This window comes from Paracoccidioides brasiliensis, assembly GCF_000150735.1.
Source record: "Paracoccidioides brasiliensis Pb18 unplaced genomic scaffold supercont2.4, whole genome shotgun sequence".
NCBI classification, from domain to species: domain Eukaryota; kingdom Fungi; phylum Ascomycota; class Eurotiomycetes; order Onygenales; family Ajellomycetaceae; genus Paracoccidioides; species Paracoccidioides brasiliensis.
The window spans coordinates 289,560-305,926 of record NW_011371361.1 but is presented as its reverse complement, the minus strand read 5'-3'; the positions used below and the strand labels follow the sequence as shown (position 1 = coordinate 305,926).

General features: G+C 46.2%; 7 protein-coding genes across 7 annotated transcripts; 4 read left to right on the top strand and 3 right to left on the bottom strand.

The window, feature by feature from the left end:
- Positions 1-967: 967 nt before the first annotated feature.
- Positions 968-1,225, top strand: PADG_11626 (uncharacterized protein; the record flags this gene model as incomplete). The annotated part of the gene is made up of 1 exon (XM_010761560.1): positions 968-1,225. The coding sequence occupies one exon, from the start codon at positions 968-970 to the stop codon at positions 1,223-1,225; it is 258 nt and encodes an 85-aa protein (XP_010759862.1).
- A 99-nt stretch (positions 1,226-1,324) lies between these two features.
- On the bottom strand, positions 1,325-2,840 carry PADG_03597 (uncharacterized protein; the record flags this gene model as incomplete). The annotated part of the gene is made up of 3 exons (XM_010760807.1): positions 1,325-1,879; positions 1,946-2,730; positions 2,786-2,840. 3 exons carry the CDS (start codon positions 2,838-2,840, stop codon positions 1,325-1,327), a joined length of 1,395 nt encoding a protein of 464 aa, XP_010759109.1.
- Positions 2,841-4,669: 1,829 nt separating this feature from the next.
- PADG_03596 (protein serine/threonine kinase activating protein DBF4) lies at positions 4,670-6,877 on the bottom strand (the record flags this gene model as incomplete). The annotated part of the gene is made up of 3 exons (XM_010760806.1): positions 4,670-4,798; positions 4,869-6,299; positions 6,407-6,877. 3 exons carry the CDS (start codon positions 6,875-6,877, stop codon positions 4,670-4,672), a joined length of 2,031 nt encoding a protein of 676 aa, XP_010759108.1.
- Positions 6,878-7,685: 808 nt separating this feature from the next.
- On the bottom strand, positions 7,686-9,813 carry PADG_03595 (aminopeptidase; the record flags this gene model as incomplete). Its single annotated transcript, XM_010760805.1, has 11 exons — positions 7,686-7,718; positions 7,775-7,901; positions 7,966-8,084; positions 8,155-8,376; positions 8,435-8,468; positions 8,525-8,568; positions 8,629-9,018; positions 9,076-9,203; positions 9,257-9,289; positions 9,376-9,540; positions 9,609-9,813. The coding sequence occupies 11 exons, from the start codon at positions 9,811-9,813 to the stop codon at positions 7,686-7,688; spliced, it is 1,500 nt and encodes a 499-aa protein (XP_010759107.1).
- Positions 9,814-11,161: 1,348 nt separating this feature from the next.
- Positions 11,162-11,761, top strand: PADG_03594 (uncharacterized protein; the record flags this gene model as incomplete). The annotated part of the gene is made up of 2 exons (XM_010761216.1): positions 11,162-11,364; positions 11,440-11,761. 2 exons carry the CDS (start codon positions 11,162-11,164, stop codon positions 11,759-11,761), a joined length of 525 nt encoding a protein of 174 aa, XP_010759518.1.
- Positions 11,762-12,897: 1,136 nt separating this feature from the next.
- PADG_03593 (uncharacterized protein) lies at positions 12,898-13,792 on the top strand (the record flags this gene model as incomplete). The annotated part of the gene is made up of 2 exons (XM_010761215.1): positions 12,898-12,961; positions 13,041-13,792. 2 exons carry the CDS (start codon positions 12,898-12,900, stop codon positions 13,790-13,792), a joined length of 816 nt encoding a protein of 271 aa, XP_010759517.1.
- A 580-nt stretch (positions 13,793-14,372) lies between these two features.
- On the top strand, positions 14,373-15,564 carry PADG_03592 (uncharacterized protein; the record flags this gene model as incomplete). Its single annotated transcript, XM_010761214.1, has 2 exons — positions 14,373-14,715; positions 14,846-15,564. The coding sequence occupies 2 exons, from the start codon at positions 14,373-14,375 to the stop codon at positions 15,562-15,564; spliced, it is 1,062 nt and encodes a 353-aa protein (XP_010759516.1).
- Between the last annotated feature and the right edge of the window lie 803 nt (positions 15,565-16,367).

Below are 16,367 nucleotides of genomic sequence, written 5' to 3'. Positions count from 1 at the left end.
TCACACCCGTTGAGGAACGACTACTTGTTGCATCAGGCAGTCAGTCGCATTAGGTCCCTCCCCCCTTTGACGCGACATAAACGTGAAATGAAGGATTTTATTTGCCTCTCGAGGAGTGTTGGTTTATCCCCACTTCAAACCCTCGAAATATGTTTGTTCGGACTGGAAGAACAGCATTTTCACATACAGCCCTCACGTATACATAGTATAGCTGCCACACGAATCCCAACTTTACCGATCGCGAGCCTTAGGGACGAGACGCAGGGCGATGGAAGTGAAAACCTCGCAAGTAGTGGCATCTTATATATATAACAATCCCTCAACTGTCAGTCTCGAGGTTAAGATCAAGATTCGGCCGTTCCTGTCTCTCCACGCGGATATTCCACGCAGACATTCTAGTCTCAAAGAATGCTGTCACCATGAGACCTAGTTAGTACCATGAAAACGTCTCTTCCGTGAGAGGGAACACGATTACCGGCAAAGGCTCGTATTGGCCTGATTGTATAATAGCTGCCTAAAACTAGATGAGAAGACTCCTCTCTATGTAGATGAAGGCAGTTACTCGGTTAACGGATCATCAGGTTGACAGGCCAACTGTAAAAAGTACAAAAACGACCAAGAAATAAATTATATGCTCAAAATCAAGTTTACAAGGTCCCCCGCCATATTTTCTTGTTGGTACTCAAAAGTGGAAAAAGACAAAAGAGAGAGAAAGCAGCTCCTTGGATACGGCAAATTTACCTTTATAGTAAAACATGTACACCATCCCATTTCGCGCGAAAAGCAAGAGGGAAGGGGGAGGGAAGGAAATCATACAGGTGAAACGAAAGTCCAACAGACTATCCACGCCGAAAGGGCCTATCGCTGAAACGCCATGAAATTCAACCAACACTTAATCCCACACTAACCAGAAACATGGCGTAGTTCAGACCCTTCAAGGAGAAATGAATCATGCACCGTCTGAAGAATGGGTGTAATGCCATCCGTTAAGTATGATGACACTTCCACCTCATCTTACTTTCGAAAGAATTCGTTCGACCGAGGAACTCGCTCGACTCAATCTCACATACCCAAGGCGTTGTGTCAGGAACTACCCAACACCGTTCCATTCGTTAAGGATGCCCCACCGCGACGTGTAAATTGTCTAGGTGCCTATTGTCGCCACGTTTTCAGAAACCGCAATCATGCGAACGAGACACGGAGTCCACCCAGAAAGTGGATTTAGGTGCAAGCAGGATCCAGATCAAATTCAACCGAATTAACTAAGAAAAAAAGTAGCGCGTGAGTACATCCAACGGAGTCGCTTTTCTCTTTCTCAAAACATCTACGTAGGGGTTTCATGCTTACATAGCGCGACAAACAGCATGCCAAATTCGTCCGCATCTTCAAGCCACAACTCCACTCGGGGCCCCATTCGCACTCCACGAGAAATGTCGAAAAGTTCCCGTTGACATAGCGACGGTCCATCCCATTGGACTAACCAGCGGTTGTAGAGTGACTCCCATTGCTCCTTTGAATTGGCTTCCCATAGGTATTTCGCTGCAGGCGCGGGGATATTGCTTAGATCTGCACAATTAAGAGATGGTAAGCAGAAGAATGCACTGTACGCCCAATGTATTGTATATAAACTTAGAAGAGCTCGTCGTTTGCACGAAACGTGGATCCATGATTCCCATAAGGGTCGAACGCGGTTGCTCTCTTCTTCGAGTACCAGACCAGTCGACGCAACGTAACGGATTAAACCATTCACTTCTCCGATCAGCTTTTCATCAATTAGTGAGACCCCCGGTTGGTTGTTGGAAGGGAAGAGGAGTAGTAGCATGTATATCGTCAGTGCTTGTAAAGCTGCAATGAGGTTCCGTTCGTCAAAAGTTGGGAACTGCATATCCATTAGCGTTAAATGTTGTCACACGGGGGTAGAAGGGATGGATTCTTTCCAGCTTACCAAATTCACAATGGCCTGCATCTCTTTTTTAACCGTCTGCTGAATAATATTTATTCCTCCACGCCGCTGTGCGCCCCACATCTTGGTGAGGATAAAGCAGTTTTCCAGGGTTGTTGGAAGGGTTTCACCGGAGAGTTGGGTACGGTGTATGATTGGTGGTAAATGAGTACCCTTAGCTAGCATTCGAGGCCACGTTCGAGTTACTCGAAAAATTATTTCCATGTTACGTTGAATCACCACAAATTTTGAAGCATCAGACCCCATAACCGTGGGGGCCAACTGCGTAGATTCGTTGCTGCACATCCCAGGCATGTTTCTAATCAACGGGACATAGTTGCTCAAATTATCAAGGCGACTAAAATCTCCGAACGTGGATAGGCCATTTTCTGGCACTCCAAGGTATAGAGGATACGGAGAAGGAATATGCTGCGGTACGCTCACCGGAAGAGGAGGTTCAAAATAGTGAGCTAACATCGCATCAACTTGTCCATATTCGAAGGGCAATGGTTCCGATACAGCAGTTTCAGGTAAAGTAGAATCTTTGGTGGTACCACTTTGTGTCGGTCCAAAATTCCCAGAAGCAAAGTCGGGTCCTACAGACTCAGAAGAAGTGGTAGTAGGAGGGGGATAACTGCACAGAGTCTTTCGCAGATCACATCTCGAGCATGACGGACGCCTTAGATCACAGCGCGTCTTCGCAGCCGAGCACTCGCAACAAGACTTTTTTCGGAGATTCCGAGGCCGTCCATCCACACATTTTTTTGAATGTCGAATGAGTGAGGACTCTTAAAACTTTATTAGCACAATAGCAGTTGGAATACGGAGTTAAGGTGCGTATACTCTGTGTAAACTTGAAGTTGCACCTCGTGCATTCGAACCCAGCTAAGTCTTTCATCTTCCAGATAGGGGCATTTAACCGCGGCCTCGTTCGTATCTCAACCACCTCCTCTCGATCGAAATGGCAACTAGCTGCCTAATATTGCGGAGGTGAAGTTGCGCTCTCAACGTGGGGCTTTGAGTTGATTGACAACAAACCCGCAGCCCCGGCGCCACATATAAATTAAGGTCCACTACGATAAGGAGTCCGGAGTAGGTGTAATAATGTGCAGCCGTTAACAGCACTTGGTGCCTGGGATAATGGCAAACTATAAATATGCCTCGTCTACCACCACCAGAAAGAGGATGGTTGTCAGGCCCCAGGCCCCGTTCTTTGGCTTTTTCAGGTGCGGTTCTGGCGCCGACCAATGCTCATCCTTGTAGCGCCTGAATTGTAACAAGTCAACTTGTATCGACAAATGGGTGAACATCAACAGGTAATAATAATAGTTAATAAGTAATAATAACTACGTTAACTACTCCGTAAACCAATAACTAATAATAATTCTCCTTGCAGCTGCAAGAGACCAAACCAAAACGAATTTTGAAGAAGAGGATCATCACTCACGTCATCGCAACTATTTCCAGTTCCGTACAAGAATCAATTCGAGGAGCCCTGCAGAGCCGCTTTGATATCGGTTTCAGGAAGCATTAGCTCTAGGCATCGCTAAAACCCCTTACCATGACATGTACCGATTGTTCGCATCCCAGTCCATGGTTACTCCGTCTATAAACAACAGGCAATTCCAAATTGTCAAATTAGGGCTGAGAGTGGACTGCGGTGCCCCACTCTGAGAGCTAAAAAAGCGCCATCCGATTACGCTCAAACCCAATGTACGGGCAGCTTCTTGCAAGTTACGGCCGTATCAACAGCAAGTCAAATATTTTTCATGACTTCTGGGGAAACAGAACCAGCCAATAATGAACGCAGGTGTCGGATCCAGGCAACAATATCCTTGAAGCTGGGTGGTTAGATATTTCTTTATGCAAGCATGGTTTCGAGGGGGAGTTGCATCTGCCGTTGAGTTCCCGTCCCCCGCCAGATCATGATTAGACCACAAAACACTTTATCATAAATCTCAATCACACCGGGTCAAATAATAATAGATGCCACATCTCATTGCGGAAGTATGTATGAACAAACAGCAGGTTTATGCAGATATTTGTAAACTGGAAAATGTAAACTACCAGCAAAAACCGAAAAGAAAGCCAGAGGCCCGGGGAAAGGAAGCGAAGATAGGGCTGTCAAATAAGGTTGGGAGAGTTAGGCCAAAAGTTCCACAATAGTTAATAAGACCGAGTGGATCTACTATTAAACAACAAAATATGTCCGTGAGAAACTTGAAGGGGCAGGGGTAGGTGGGAACGGTTGTAATGTGGGAACGGTTGTAAGGCGGGAACAAGTGGTGGCGTTCATGTGTATCCCCGTAGGAATTCGGGGAGTGGATAGTTAAGCGAGTTGGTAGATTTGATGAAGTTTGCTAGTTTTATAAGGTGAAGGCATCCATGACTTCAACGAAACCAACGCCCACGAAAGTCCCAAGGGAGCAACGAAAAGGAAAGAAAAAACAAGATGCCTCCATTTTATGCACATTCCAAAGAGGAAGGGGAAAAAGACGATAGATATTAGAAGGGTTAGCGAAATATTGAATGTATCCTGCCTCTTAAGTCATGGTAAATGGAGTCAGAGATGCCGACCGGTGGAAGAAAAGGAAGAACAAACTGCATCAAATGCCAAGTTGGCTAGCTCCGTCTAGTGGGCACAGAAATAATTTCTTTTTTTTTTGTATAAACTATTCTGGGAGTTTGAGGGGATCTTCTTGCTACGGAGATTATTTTGCTTTATCTTTACCACTTATCTTCATCGTCAGGTAGGAGGCGCTTACGAGAGCGTTTAAGAGAGCGGAGTAACTCATCCAACTCAGTCCAGTTGGAGAGAGTCAATGCGAACTTTCGGTGCTTCCTCGTCATTACGTGCTATAATCGCATTAATCAGGCTGAATGGTATCCAATTAGAGAATGGAATTCCAGTATATTTGCAGCTTACCTCTTCGAAGTCATCGAACTTGTCACGGCAATTCTCACAGTATCCCGGCTTCGGATCACGTTTCTTTTGCTTGGGCTGCTCTGTGTTGCTGCTCTTCTTGCCGGCCTGCAAGGCTTTCTGGGCCTTCTCCTCTTCCGATTGAGTCATGCCGTCCTCATCAATGTGATCAAGGTTTCCGTGAGCTTTAGTCTTCGCTCCTCTTGTCACGGGAGCCCTGCTGGCTTTAAGCGCACCAGAAATATCCGTCATCCTATGCGAAGATGTCATCACATTCATTGATAGGGGATTATTCCCTTTCTCTAGAACCTTCCTCTTCAATTCGTGCACCTCTTTGCTTGTTCCTGCTTTTGCACCAGGAGCTGCTGCGGTGGATGATATCATCTGGGACCTGATAGCTGACGTAATGTTCGATGGTTGGACGCCAGATGCTGCCGGTTCGCGTCCGAGGTATGTTGCGAGCGAGGTCTTGGTGCCGGGGAATGTCTCTAGGCCTTTACCCCGAGGGGAAGCTGGTTTTTTAGGCAACATCAATAGAGACTCAACCCGCTTTGGGGCAGGCATTGGTCCTTCCCGTGTCTGGTGCTGGGTTGCCCTTCCCTCTGCCCCTTGTACAGCTTGTTTCTCAACTGAACGTTCGGGGGGGCGCATCGCTTTCACTTCCACAGTTTCCTTGGACTTCGTCGTTGGGGCAGGTTCCTTCTCCTTTGCTTGATGGGCAACAGCTTTCCGCTTCTCCAATTCCTTTTTAGATAGTGGTTCATCGATAAATGGGCACTTACCCAACGCAGCACTCCGAAACTGTGGCCATGCTCCGTCCTGTCGCTTGGCTACTTTCGGATACTCGCGAACCATAACTGGCCGAGTCTTTTCCTCGAAATCGTGGACATATATAAATGGTCCTTTGAAAGGAATAACTTCCTTGGACGCCAGAATAGAGTCCCGGTCAGCGGGTCCGTGAAGGCGCTCGTTTCGAAGGACTTGTGACAAGTCAGTTTCTGCCCTCCCTCTTCCAGTTCCAGAGACTGTGCCATTGCTACGTGTGTAATGACTATGACTGGAGGTAGCGTTCCCATCGTTCATTGTTGATATCACACGCTGGAGTTTCTCCAGGGCCCATATTTTCATGTTCATTTGCCTCGCCCGGTATAAGACGTCCTTGTTGTCCCTTTTCCCATCACCATCTAATTGGCCTGCACGTTTGTCAGATGCTTTCTTCGATCTCCCTATCCCTTGGTTATTTTGAGTGTTTTCGGTGTTCTTGTCCAAAAGCGACGGGTCAACAGTTTGGATAGGTCCATCTGCATTGAATTGGCTAACGGGGGGTACTTGTCCTGTTGATAGTTCCGTGGAATTTGGGGTGTCAATTTCCGGCGGAATTGGGCGAGCAGTTACGACGTGTGTCACGATTTTGGAAAAAAATTTCTCTTCAGTCTATACAAGAAGTCAGCCAATCATATACGTAAGACTTGCTCAATCATGACCAATCTTGGGATCATTGATTTAGCGAACAAAGTCATGTATCACGGAATGAAACCTACTGCACCAAGAGCCATAATATGTCTTGAGCACTTGTTCCTGACATCTTCAGGTATGCTCTCAAAGTAAAATACGAACTGGGGGAACACCTTGCGATAATGCTTCTGCCACTGGCGGATAGTGTCTACGGTCTCTCCCCCAGTCCTATCATATTTAGCGCCTCGTAGTGTATTATTCCTGTCCTTATCCCTAACCGCAACTAGTTTCTTTTCGAAGGCAGTGGGTTGAGAATTGGTGTTTTTGCGCGTAAACACCTTTCCCTCCGTACTAACCACGGTTGCCTTTTGTGGAAACCTGCTAGTCAACTCATATTCGTCCTTCTCCACCATCTGCTTCTTTAGCGGAGGGTGGGTATATGAGTTCTCCCCCTGGCCATGGATGGAGCGTGTACGTTTCATTGAGGCAAGGGCACCTCGATGAGGGGAGTTGGTGCCATTGGGGACGTTGATCAAGGGAACCCGGAGAGTCGACATGGCAATAGACGGTTGAGGTGAAGGAGTTATAAATACTTCTGCCATATATACGTAAACAATACCTCAAAAGGAACACAGAGAGATTGAGAGATATAGAGGAGAGATAACCAGCAGCGAGAGAAAAGAAGGGTGGAGGTACGTCCGAGAGTTGAGCACGCGAGGTACCACACGACGTGAATTGGGAGCGATGTCGAACCCAACCACGCTGTTCACGTCAAGAGCAAAGAAGTAGTAAAGGGGAAAGGAAAGAAATATACGGAAAACACCAGCAGCAGAATAGAGATAATTGATAGCAGAGAGCTCTCAGAGGGAGCTGCAGAAGCGTGGGCGTGTGTTCTCGTCGGCCCAGTTCTTGTCCCTGGTGGTTGAAACTGTTGTTTGGAGGAGTCGGCCTTGTTTTGCTGGTTGAAAACCCGCGACGTCCGGCGGCCAATGAGAGCGCGCCTTCTGAAGGGGGCCATGAAACAGCCACAACCCTAACCCTACTAGCCTCCATTGACGGACAAAATCTCAGGTGTTGCGCTTCTGCAGGCGGAATTCATGGAGTAGATGACATGTACATAGATCCAGCGGATTAAACATGACCGCTCGGGTTCAAGTTTTGGCATGGATCCGCTGTTGATTATTTGTATACATCTACAGAAATGGCTGCTGCCAACAGTGTCATTAAGGCCCAGGTCATTTGCCACTTGGAGAAACGAGAAACTACTAGAATACGAAACAATGAAACAAGCAATTCTTAATATTCTTCTATTGAATAGTATATAATAATAATAGTAGAGTATATGTATGTGCGGAAAAGATGAAACTAGCTCTCCCGTAGAGCTTCAATGTCATCGATCTTGTAGTCATGTTAGAAAGAGCAGCACTGTGGAAGTTTCAAGCGTATCTTCTTACCTCTTTCACAGCTTCCGTCGTCAGAATATATGGGTTATCTTCCCCTACGCAGATACTATCCTCAATGCGTATTCCGATACCCCGGAATTGCTTTGGCCATCGTTCATCATCAGGGACGTAAATACCACTGCTCGGTGGAAATTCAGAATTCACACTAATTTATACAGGGTCATGATTGAAAGAAAGCTTACGGCTCGATAGTAATGCACTGCCCAGTTTCGAGTTCGTGAGTTCTTGGATATCCCACGCAGTCATGGACATCTAGGCCAATATAATGTCCCAGATGGTGAGGGAACAGGGTTGTCATGGCCTATAAGAGCAGTAACACTTAGTAATGACTAAATGAAGTGATGATTGTGAAAGTGATATGGGAAACTCACGGTCCCAGATACGTCAAAGCCAAGTGCCTTCAGTTGCTCCCGCAATCCCTCTTCTGCAATGTCGTGCAGCATGTCAAGAGACAGACCAGCGGACTCGCGGCATAATGATACGCAGGCCCGCTGTACGCTCAAAATCGCATTGTATAAATCCTTTTGGGGGCCAGAAAACTTGCCGCTAACAGGCCATGTGCGCGTAATGTCAGATATATAGCCGCCGTACTCCTAGAAAGCGGTCAGTAATCCACACCGGAACGCAACAAGGGAATAAGGGAGTCCATACACCACCTCCATCAACAAGGACCATATCTTCATTTCTAAGCAAGTAAAATGTAAGTTTCAAATCGCATGATTGACCAGGTTCCTGTAATACCTAAGAATATCATCATTTCTGACATAGTGAATGCTTAGAGCGTTCTTCGGGAGAGAACATTAGCTAGCAGCATATCACAAGAATCTCATTGAAATATGTCTTACCTGACCTCCAGCGACAACAGGTACGAAGGCTGGACCATCACAGCCATTAACCTTGAACTGGTAATCCAGGAATGCATGGACATCCTTCTCCCTCGTGAAGCCCCTTCTCATGGCGTCTGTAAATGCCCGTCCTGAAACTTTTCCAGCCTTCCGCATATTTTGTACCTCTGCTTCGCTTTTAAACACGCGCAGTTCGTTGAGAACCGGGCGTAATTGCTTTAATTTTTGCGAGTTGGCCATCTTCTCCAATACTCCTTTTTCAATTTTGAGGGAGGAGAATATATGGGTTAATGATGATCGCGGGTCGGAAATTCTGAGGTCCGTAAAAATGGCTGACGCATCCGAAAGGATTGATGGAGGATTGCTCCTAATGTTTTCCATGTTACCGCTCTATAGCTATAGAGTTAGTGGGGATGTTAATCAATTGCGTGGGTAGTTGGCTTTTACTATATCTGCATTGAAGACGTCCGTCGCAGCCTGGACTCCTGACCGAGCGCCCTCCCATAGTTCTGCTCTTGGATCTTTGTCTCGAACGTAGAGGTGAAATACATGATCACCTTCCGACCCATCATTGCCTATTGTAAATTAGAATTCCGACCCCACCTTATCTGAGCAGTTTCGAGCTCACCAATAATCGCTAATGCACCGGGTTCATTAAAACCTGATCCACCTGGTAAGCAACACCATACCAGAGCATATAAAAAATAAAAATAAAAATAAAAAAAAAGGAAAGGAAATATTCCACACCAGTTAGATAGAAAAAGTCCGGATCCTGGTGGTGTTCGTAAAAGACACTTCCCGACCTGTACTTTATGTCTGAAGCAGCGACGACGGCAATCGCATTCTTGGGTAATTTGGATGCTAACTTGGACCGACGATGTGCATATTCGCGAGCGGTGATGCCAGGTGTTACTAAGCGAAGTGAAATGGAAGTTAGTATCTAATTTTATATATTGTGCTGGAGGAGATCGTTCACATACATTCCCCAGCTTTGAGGAGATGGGGATGCGTTTCGTGAAGCGGTTGTCCAAAGCGGAGCCCCGCAGCGGACACTGAAGCATAGAAACGTTGCGATACATGTCTATTGCATGCATTCTTCAGAAGGCCCTTCCTGCTGCTACACCTGACCGGAATATTGGCCGCATACCGGGCCCATTGACATGGGGGGGGAGATACATGTGGCATATTTGGTTGTTGTACTGCCAGAACATCGACATCATCGATCGTATGCTCAGCGATTCAGCTGGTAACAAAAAGACGAATTTCGTACGCACTGGGGTGTAACTGTATTGTCAGATGTGCAACAAAAGAGCCAAAACACGTGGTGAGAACCAAAAATTACAGATCATTAATACCACGCTCCAGCATCCTGAACAGTATTTAGGTAACATCGTGTTTTATCATTATTACTGTGTAAAAATTTTCGATCCAAACTGCAACAAAAGATCCCAGCCACAGAACCATCTTCATCAACTCATTATTGCATCTGATTTGAAAAGTATAATTCAATCTCTCATTTTATATCTCCTCAAAGGTTCCAATTCTATACGACTCCTCTCATATATTTTTCAACATAGCTGAATTCAAATATGTACTCAACACTCACCCGTTCCGCTCGATATTCTGTATTACGAAACATTTAGGATAAGTTATTGACCCTCTGCATACTCATATCTTGAAGTGCAGACGCCGTTACAGATGGGCAACGTGAACTGAGAACCAGAAAACCGCCAATAATTAGATATAACTAACAGCCAAATCGGAGCCCATAAAGTGGTAGATTAATGAAGTCATATTTCAGAAAACTGGGAACAGAGAAAGTTCCCCCTCTACGAGTTGAAGGATGCTAGAGGTTAGTTTCATCTCATAATATGCTTGACTGTGATTCCGATGGCGGCTTGGTATATACTTAAAAATCCACGGGAAAGCCCATTCTCAAGGCCTGAGTTTCAGAGAAAAACAAACTGCTGTTGCTTAACAAGGATTTTATAAAACCGATGGAAAAGGAGAAGATATCCTGACCCTTTGATTCAGCGAGTTCATCAACTTAGCAAAAATAGTTACCAATCCCAGCTATTAACTAGTTACCTCTGGGCAATAAGCAGAGACTAGAAAATAACTCAGGCACTTCCTTCCATATATATATGGATGTCTAACCCACCTCACATACTATACTCAAGTGCTTTGAAAGTAACTGTTGTGTTGATAACAGCACTTCTCCTTGCGTTCAGCCTAGTTCGGTGTGGTTTTCAAGATGACAGAACACCAACAAGTAATGTCAAAAGTCTCCCAACCACTGTTGATAATTTTCCGGGCCAATGAAAACCCCGTAGAATGACCCAGGATTTAAGCTTAAATTAACAATTCAGCCAATCATATCGACTAGTTAGTTACTGAATTTAAGTTTGTTATATGTCACATGACCTTCGGAGTTCAGAGCTTCGAATAACGACTTTGGTCATTGGAATAATGAAGATAACACTGGAACCTGCACTCCAAGAAACGACTTCTCCACGGTTGAGATTTGGTAAATATGGCAAGGCATCACGAGGAGCGAGTCAAGAAGGCCAAGAAGTATGCCCGCAAGGAGGAAGTGCGCAAGTTCTTTTGTAGAAGGTCAATACCTCCCGGTGAGCCACTGTTGGACGAACAACTAGTTATTGGAAAGGTGATCCTAGTACATATGCATCGGTTGGGGCTGTCTAGGAAAGTCGAATTTGAAGCGGAGGAGGTAAAGTATAGATGATCGGGTACATGGAGATTGCCACGGGGTTCATGAAAGGTGTTAAAGGCTGGTCGCATTGCATGCAGGTATGTGTCAGCGACCAAATTAGAAGGGGACTGTATCGGCGCGGAGTCTGTGAATGTAACATCAGTGCTTCTGCTTTTACAAAGCTCACCCGACCGAGCAGTCATTGACATGTTTGAAAAACGTCGTTCAGCACACTATCACGGCTCGATAAAAACAGGTCAGCCACCAAACAAGAAGAAATTGTTCATCGGGACACTCCGTGTTAATGACAGGGCGTATGGACGACCAGCGGGCACCAACACTGAGTTCAATGTCTTTTCCTTGGCTGCATTTACTTGCAAAATTGATGCGCTCACCAGTGACCCCCGTCGCAGTTCCTAAGACCTAAGGGACCTTGATCCCTAGTTATGGATCGCACGTGGGAAATCTCACGAGGATATGATCGTGATGAGTTGCTGGATAGTTACAGAGGCAGAGCACTGGCTACGATATAAGATCTTGGATTTGCTACAGGTCGCTGAAAATTTCTGAAGGCTGAAATTGGGAAATGGGTGCATTGCAACAAGTGTTGATCCCATTTCAGAAATTAACCTGTTTGTTCACACGGCTTTCTAGGGGTCTGTGTTGCATTTGTAAGTTCATGTATCATCTTTAAGCTCAAAGATACCAAAGAAAGTACATAAAGTGGCATTGCAAGAGAACACCCCCTTCGAGTCCGATAACTGTGGACAAAATGAGGATATGATATTAGGAATATGGGCGGTTATTTGCGGAGTACGAGACGAGTCTTTTCGCATTTTGGTATCTCAAACGCCCGGCGTGTAGATAAATGTCAAAATTCTGGAATGTTAGTACGGAGAAACTGCATCAACCGTCAATATAGACAGAGCTGTTAATACTATCACACTGTGCGCAATAACTACTTATGACATTAATCCTCCATACGGGCGATGTCCAAGCTTAGAAATTACTAACACAAATCTGCCGAACATGGTTCTGCAATCCTGAGCCTGATCCGATAGGCTGCGCAGGCCGAAAGCCGAGGGACTCAACCCTCCGAAGTTCCTTGCCTAGAGTCATTTCAATGTTGGGGGCTTGAAATGACATTCGATTGATTGGCGGCGAGTCGTGATTTTGACATGTTCGCGGGTATTAGAAAGCTAGCGATAATTGTCATCATGGTGGCGGTTGTCAACAAAAAGTTGTGCTGGTGAACCTCCACCCATAAGAATCAGAGTCACCCTCCGACACTGCGAGTCATGCTTGAGCATGTTGTCATATTAGAGGCGGGTGAGGAATATGAGCATTTAAAAATCAATTCCTTTCCTCTTTCTGAAGTCTACGATTCTCTAAGACTTCCAGTTTATATCTTTCGGGACTCATCTGTACTGTGCTAAGCGCAGAGGATCTGATACCTCTTCCCTTTGCTGAACGACTGTCATCTTCTACATATCTTGCATATATACTATATACCACATCATCACATCCCATATTCCCAGATTCGATCAACCGAGATAATGGGGAAATCGTTAGCATACCCAAAGCGTTCCAGCAACACTATGAACCGATATAAACACCGTGGTAAGTCATACTTGTTTCAACACCCGAATTTACCACCCTGCATATAGATAGACATCCATCAACTAACACTTGCCACAAGGAACATACGATCTGGGCACAATCCACACTATAATCAATAACTCCCCAATCCTCCATGTCTCCTTTACCCCGGGGCCGGATGACCCATTCCCCGCCACGCTCCCCATGATCGGCCAGATGGGCTCATTCGACTATCCGTCCGCAGACATAAATGAGCCCTTAGATTGCTATCTGCACGGCTACGTCAGCTCACGGATGATGAACCTTGCTCGTGCGGCTGACGGACAGAGTGATCGGGAGAACAAGGGACTCCCACTTTGCATCTCCGCCGCACACGTCGACGGTCTCGTCCTTTCTCTCACCCCAAACTCACACAGTTACAACTATCGGTCTGCCGTGCTGCATGGCTATGCGCAAGTCGTGACCGATGAGGCAGAAAAGCAGTATGCCATGAAGTTAATAACTAATAGTGTCGTCGCGGATCGGTATGATAATACACGGGTGCCGCCTAACAAGACGGAGATGACGTCGACGACGATATTACGGGTGAGGATTGTGGATGGCAGTGCGAAGATTAGGGATGGAGGGGTGTCGGATGAGAAACATGACCAAGAGGATAAGGAGCTTACGGCCAAGGTATGGACGGGAGTGGTGCCTGTTTGGCAGGTGATGGGCGAGCCGATACCAGCGCCGCGGAATGAGGTGAAGGAGGTGCCAGCGCATATTGGGGAATATGTTGAAAGGGTAAATGAGAGAAATAAGGTGTATGCTCGCAGCGCTGCGAAAGTTGGTTTGCCAAGGGAAGAGGAGTAGTCCCATAAGATGCGTTTCTTTCGGGATACCAAAATACCAATTGTAGTTTATTAACCATTCATAAATATAATTCAACAGTCATGTTTAATAGACACATGACCCATTTTTGGCTATATACCGAGCGACCAGTCTGGGATGCCAAACTACGTCCATTTGAGGAGAATAGTGAAGGTAGTACACTGCATCAAAATCTTGTTGCATCCATCCGCATACTAATACTTAGCTGGGGGCTTGTTAGGCAGCTGGCCCTGGGATTTCATTCACCGAGTGTAGGCTGCCGTGCCCCATAGGGCATGGCTGATCAAATAGCACTGGATTGAGTTAACCTAGTTACCAACGATGGGCCCTTTCATATGCACTTCTTAGTGTACCTCAGCTCCGCTTTCTATTTATTTACAGCTCCAGCGTGTTTAACTGAGACCTCTGTTGTGGTGTTATTTATGCGACCGACCATAGGTCTCTCAGAAACGAAACACGGAATTCTTTTAATTAACATGGGTAGTTCGGGTTTTATTTATCAAGAGAACCTAAGCCTGTACATCCTGCCTTGAGCCAAAGCAAATAAATAGTTTTTAACATCATGGCTTCCCCTCTTCGATCCACTGCTGTGTCCGAGACGGACCGAATAGCCTTCTCAGAGTACCTTCGAGGCTCAAAAAATGTCATGGCTCTTCTCGGAGCTGGCCTCTCTGCAGCGTCAGGGTTGCCCACTTTTCGAGGAGCTGGCGGCCTCTGGCGGTCCCATTATGTGACATCGCTAGCAACCCCGGAGGCATTTCAGTCGAAACCGGCCCTCGTTTGGCAATTCTACAGCTACAGGCGCCATATGGCGCTGAAAGCACAACCCAATAAGGCGCATTTCGCTCTTGCGGCGTTGGCAAAGAGGAATCCGAACTTCATTACCTTGAGTCAGAATGTGGACGGTACGATACAATGGAAATCGGTAGCATTGAAAAATATATCCATCACGCTCATGCGTGACAGGCTACCTACCTAGGCGTCTACGTGAAGCACATAAAATGAATACTAACCAAACCTTCGCTCACACTACAGGCCTCTCTCCCCGCGCCAACCATCCGGCATCTCAACTCCATCTTCTTCATGGCTCACTCTTCCAAGTAAAATGCAGCTCATTACTCTGCAAGTATGTCGCAGAGGACTACAATGACCCCATTGTGCCAGCGCTAGCAATCCCTAAGGCTGCACCACAACCTGTCCCCTCCGCAACAAACAAGACCGGCGAGGAGGCCACAAAGAATCTGTTCAGCGCCATGGAATGGAAAGGAGATCTAACCCCTCAGCGGCGGTGGCAGCAGCAGCAGCAGCAACAACAACAACAGAATCAACGGCCCCTTTCCTCAGCATCGAAGGCAGAGGGGGCAGAGCTCAACATCTCTGACGCAAACGTACCTATCCCTAGCATTAGTGGCGCAGACCTCCCGAAGTGCCCGAAGTGCAAAAACCAGCTGCTGCGACCGGGCGTTGTATGGTTTGGTGAATCACTGCCACAGCAGACGATTAACGCTGTTGATGATTGGATAGATCATGCTGATAAGATTGACCTTATTCTTGTCATTGGGACGAGTGCGCAGGTTTTCCCCGCTGCAGGGTATGTGGAGATGGCACGCGAGAAGGGGGCGCGTGTGGCAGTTATCAATATGGATACCAACGACGAACCGCCCGGGGGAATGTTGCCTGGAGATTGGTTTTTCCAAGGCGATGCCAGCGTGATTGTCCCAGAGCTTTTGAGGGATGCGATTGGGGAGGTTTAGCGCATGGAGTTGGAACAATACTGTGCACTGTGCTATGTACCACTTTCTAAAAATTTACTGATTCCCTAGAATAGTTGGCTTTGTGACGTTTTCATGCTTTACATGATTGAATATATAACTATACCTTAACGATGATACGAAGATAAATTCAGTTTTCCTTCCCCTCCTGCTTCTTCTTTTCTTCCCCCCCAATACCTTTTTTATTTATTATTTTAGTGTTTTTCGTTTGTTTGGCTAAAGCATCCCCTGTTGATGGACCATGGGATTCAAATAGAATTCTATCAATTTAGAGATCATTATATGTGTTTTATTTTGAGCTTTACGCACATCCTTAGCACGTTCATTCAACACCACCGCTCATTGAAACAGTAGAAGGGACTGCAAGCAGCCGATCGAGTGACGTCAATCGTATACCCATCCCGCTCTTCGAAAAGGTTCCAGGCTTTGACACAAAATTGGTCCGGAGAACAAAAGCTCCAATTTTGCAACGGCCCGGGCTTGGCGTTCTGACTCAGCACTCTGGTTGCCATGGCATCGAAGAAACACCAGCGACGACTCGGAGACGACACAAACATTATCAAAGAACTTTGGGACCGGACCAGCCAGATGCTGTCACCATTGCATGTACAACGACTTACGTCCGCATCGCATGCTCCTTTCGCCTGGCTACTACTGTCTCTATTTCTCCTCTCAATACTTGTGGGCTTTTAATTTTTATCAAGTTCTCTCCTTGGAATAAGGTGCAACTTCAGTTAAGCTCTGACACCTGACATCAAATGGTAAGTTGACTTTCCTCCGTTGCA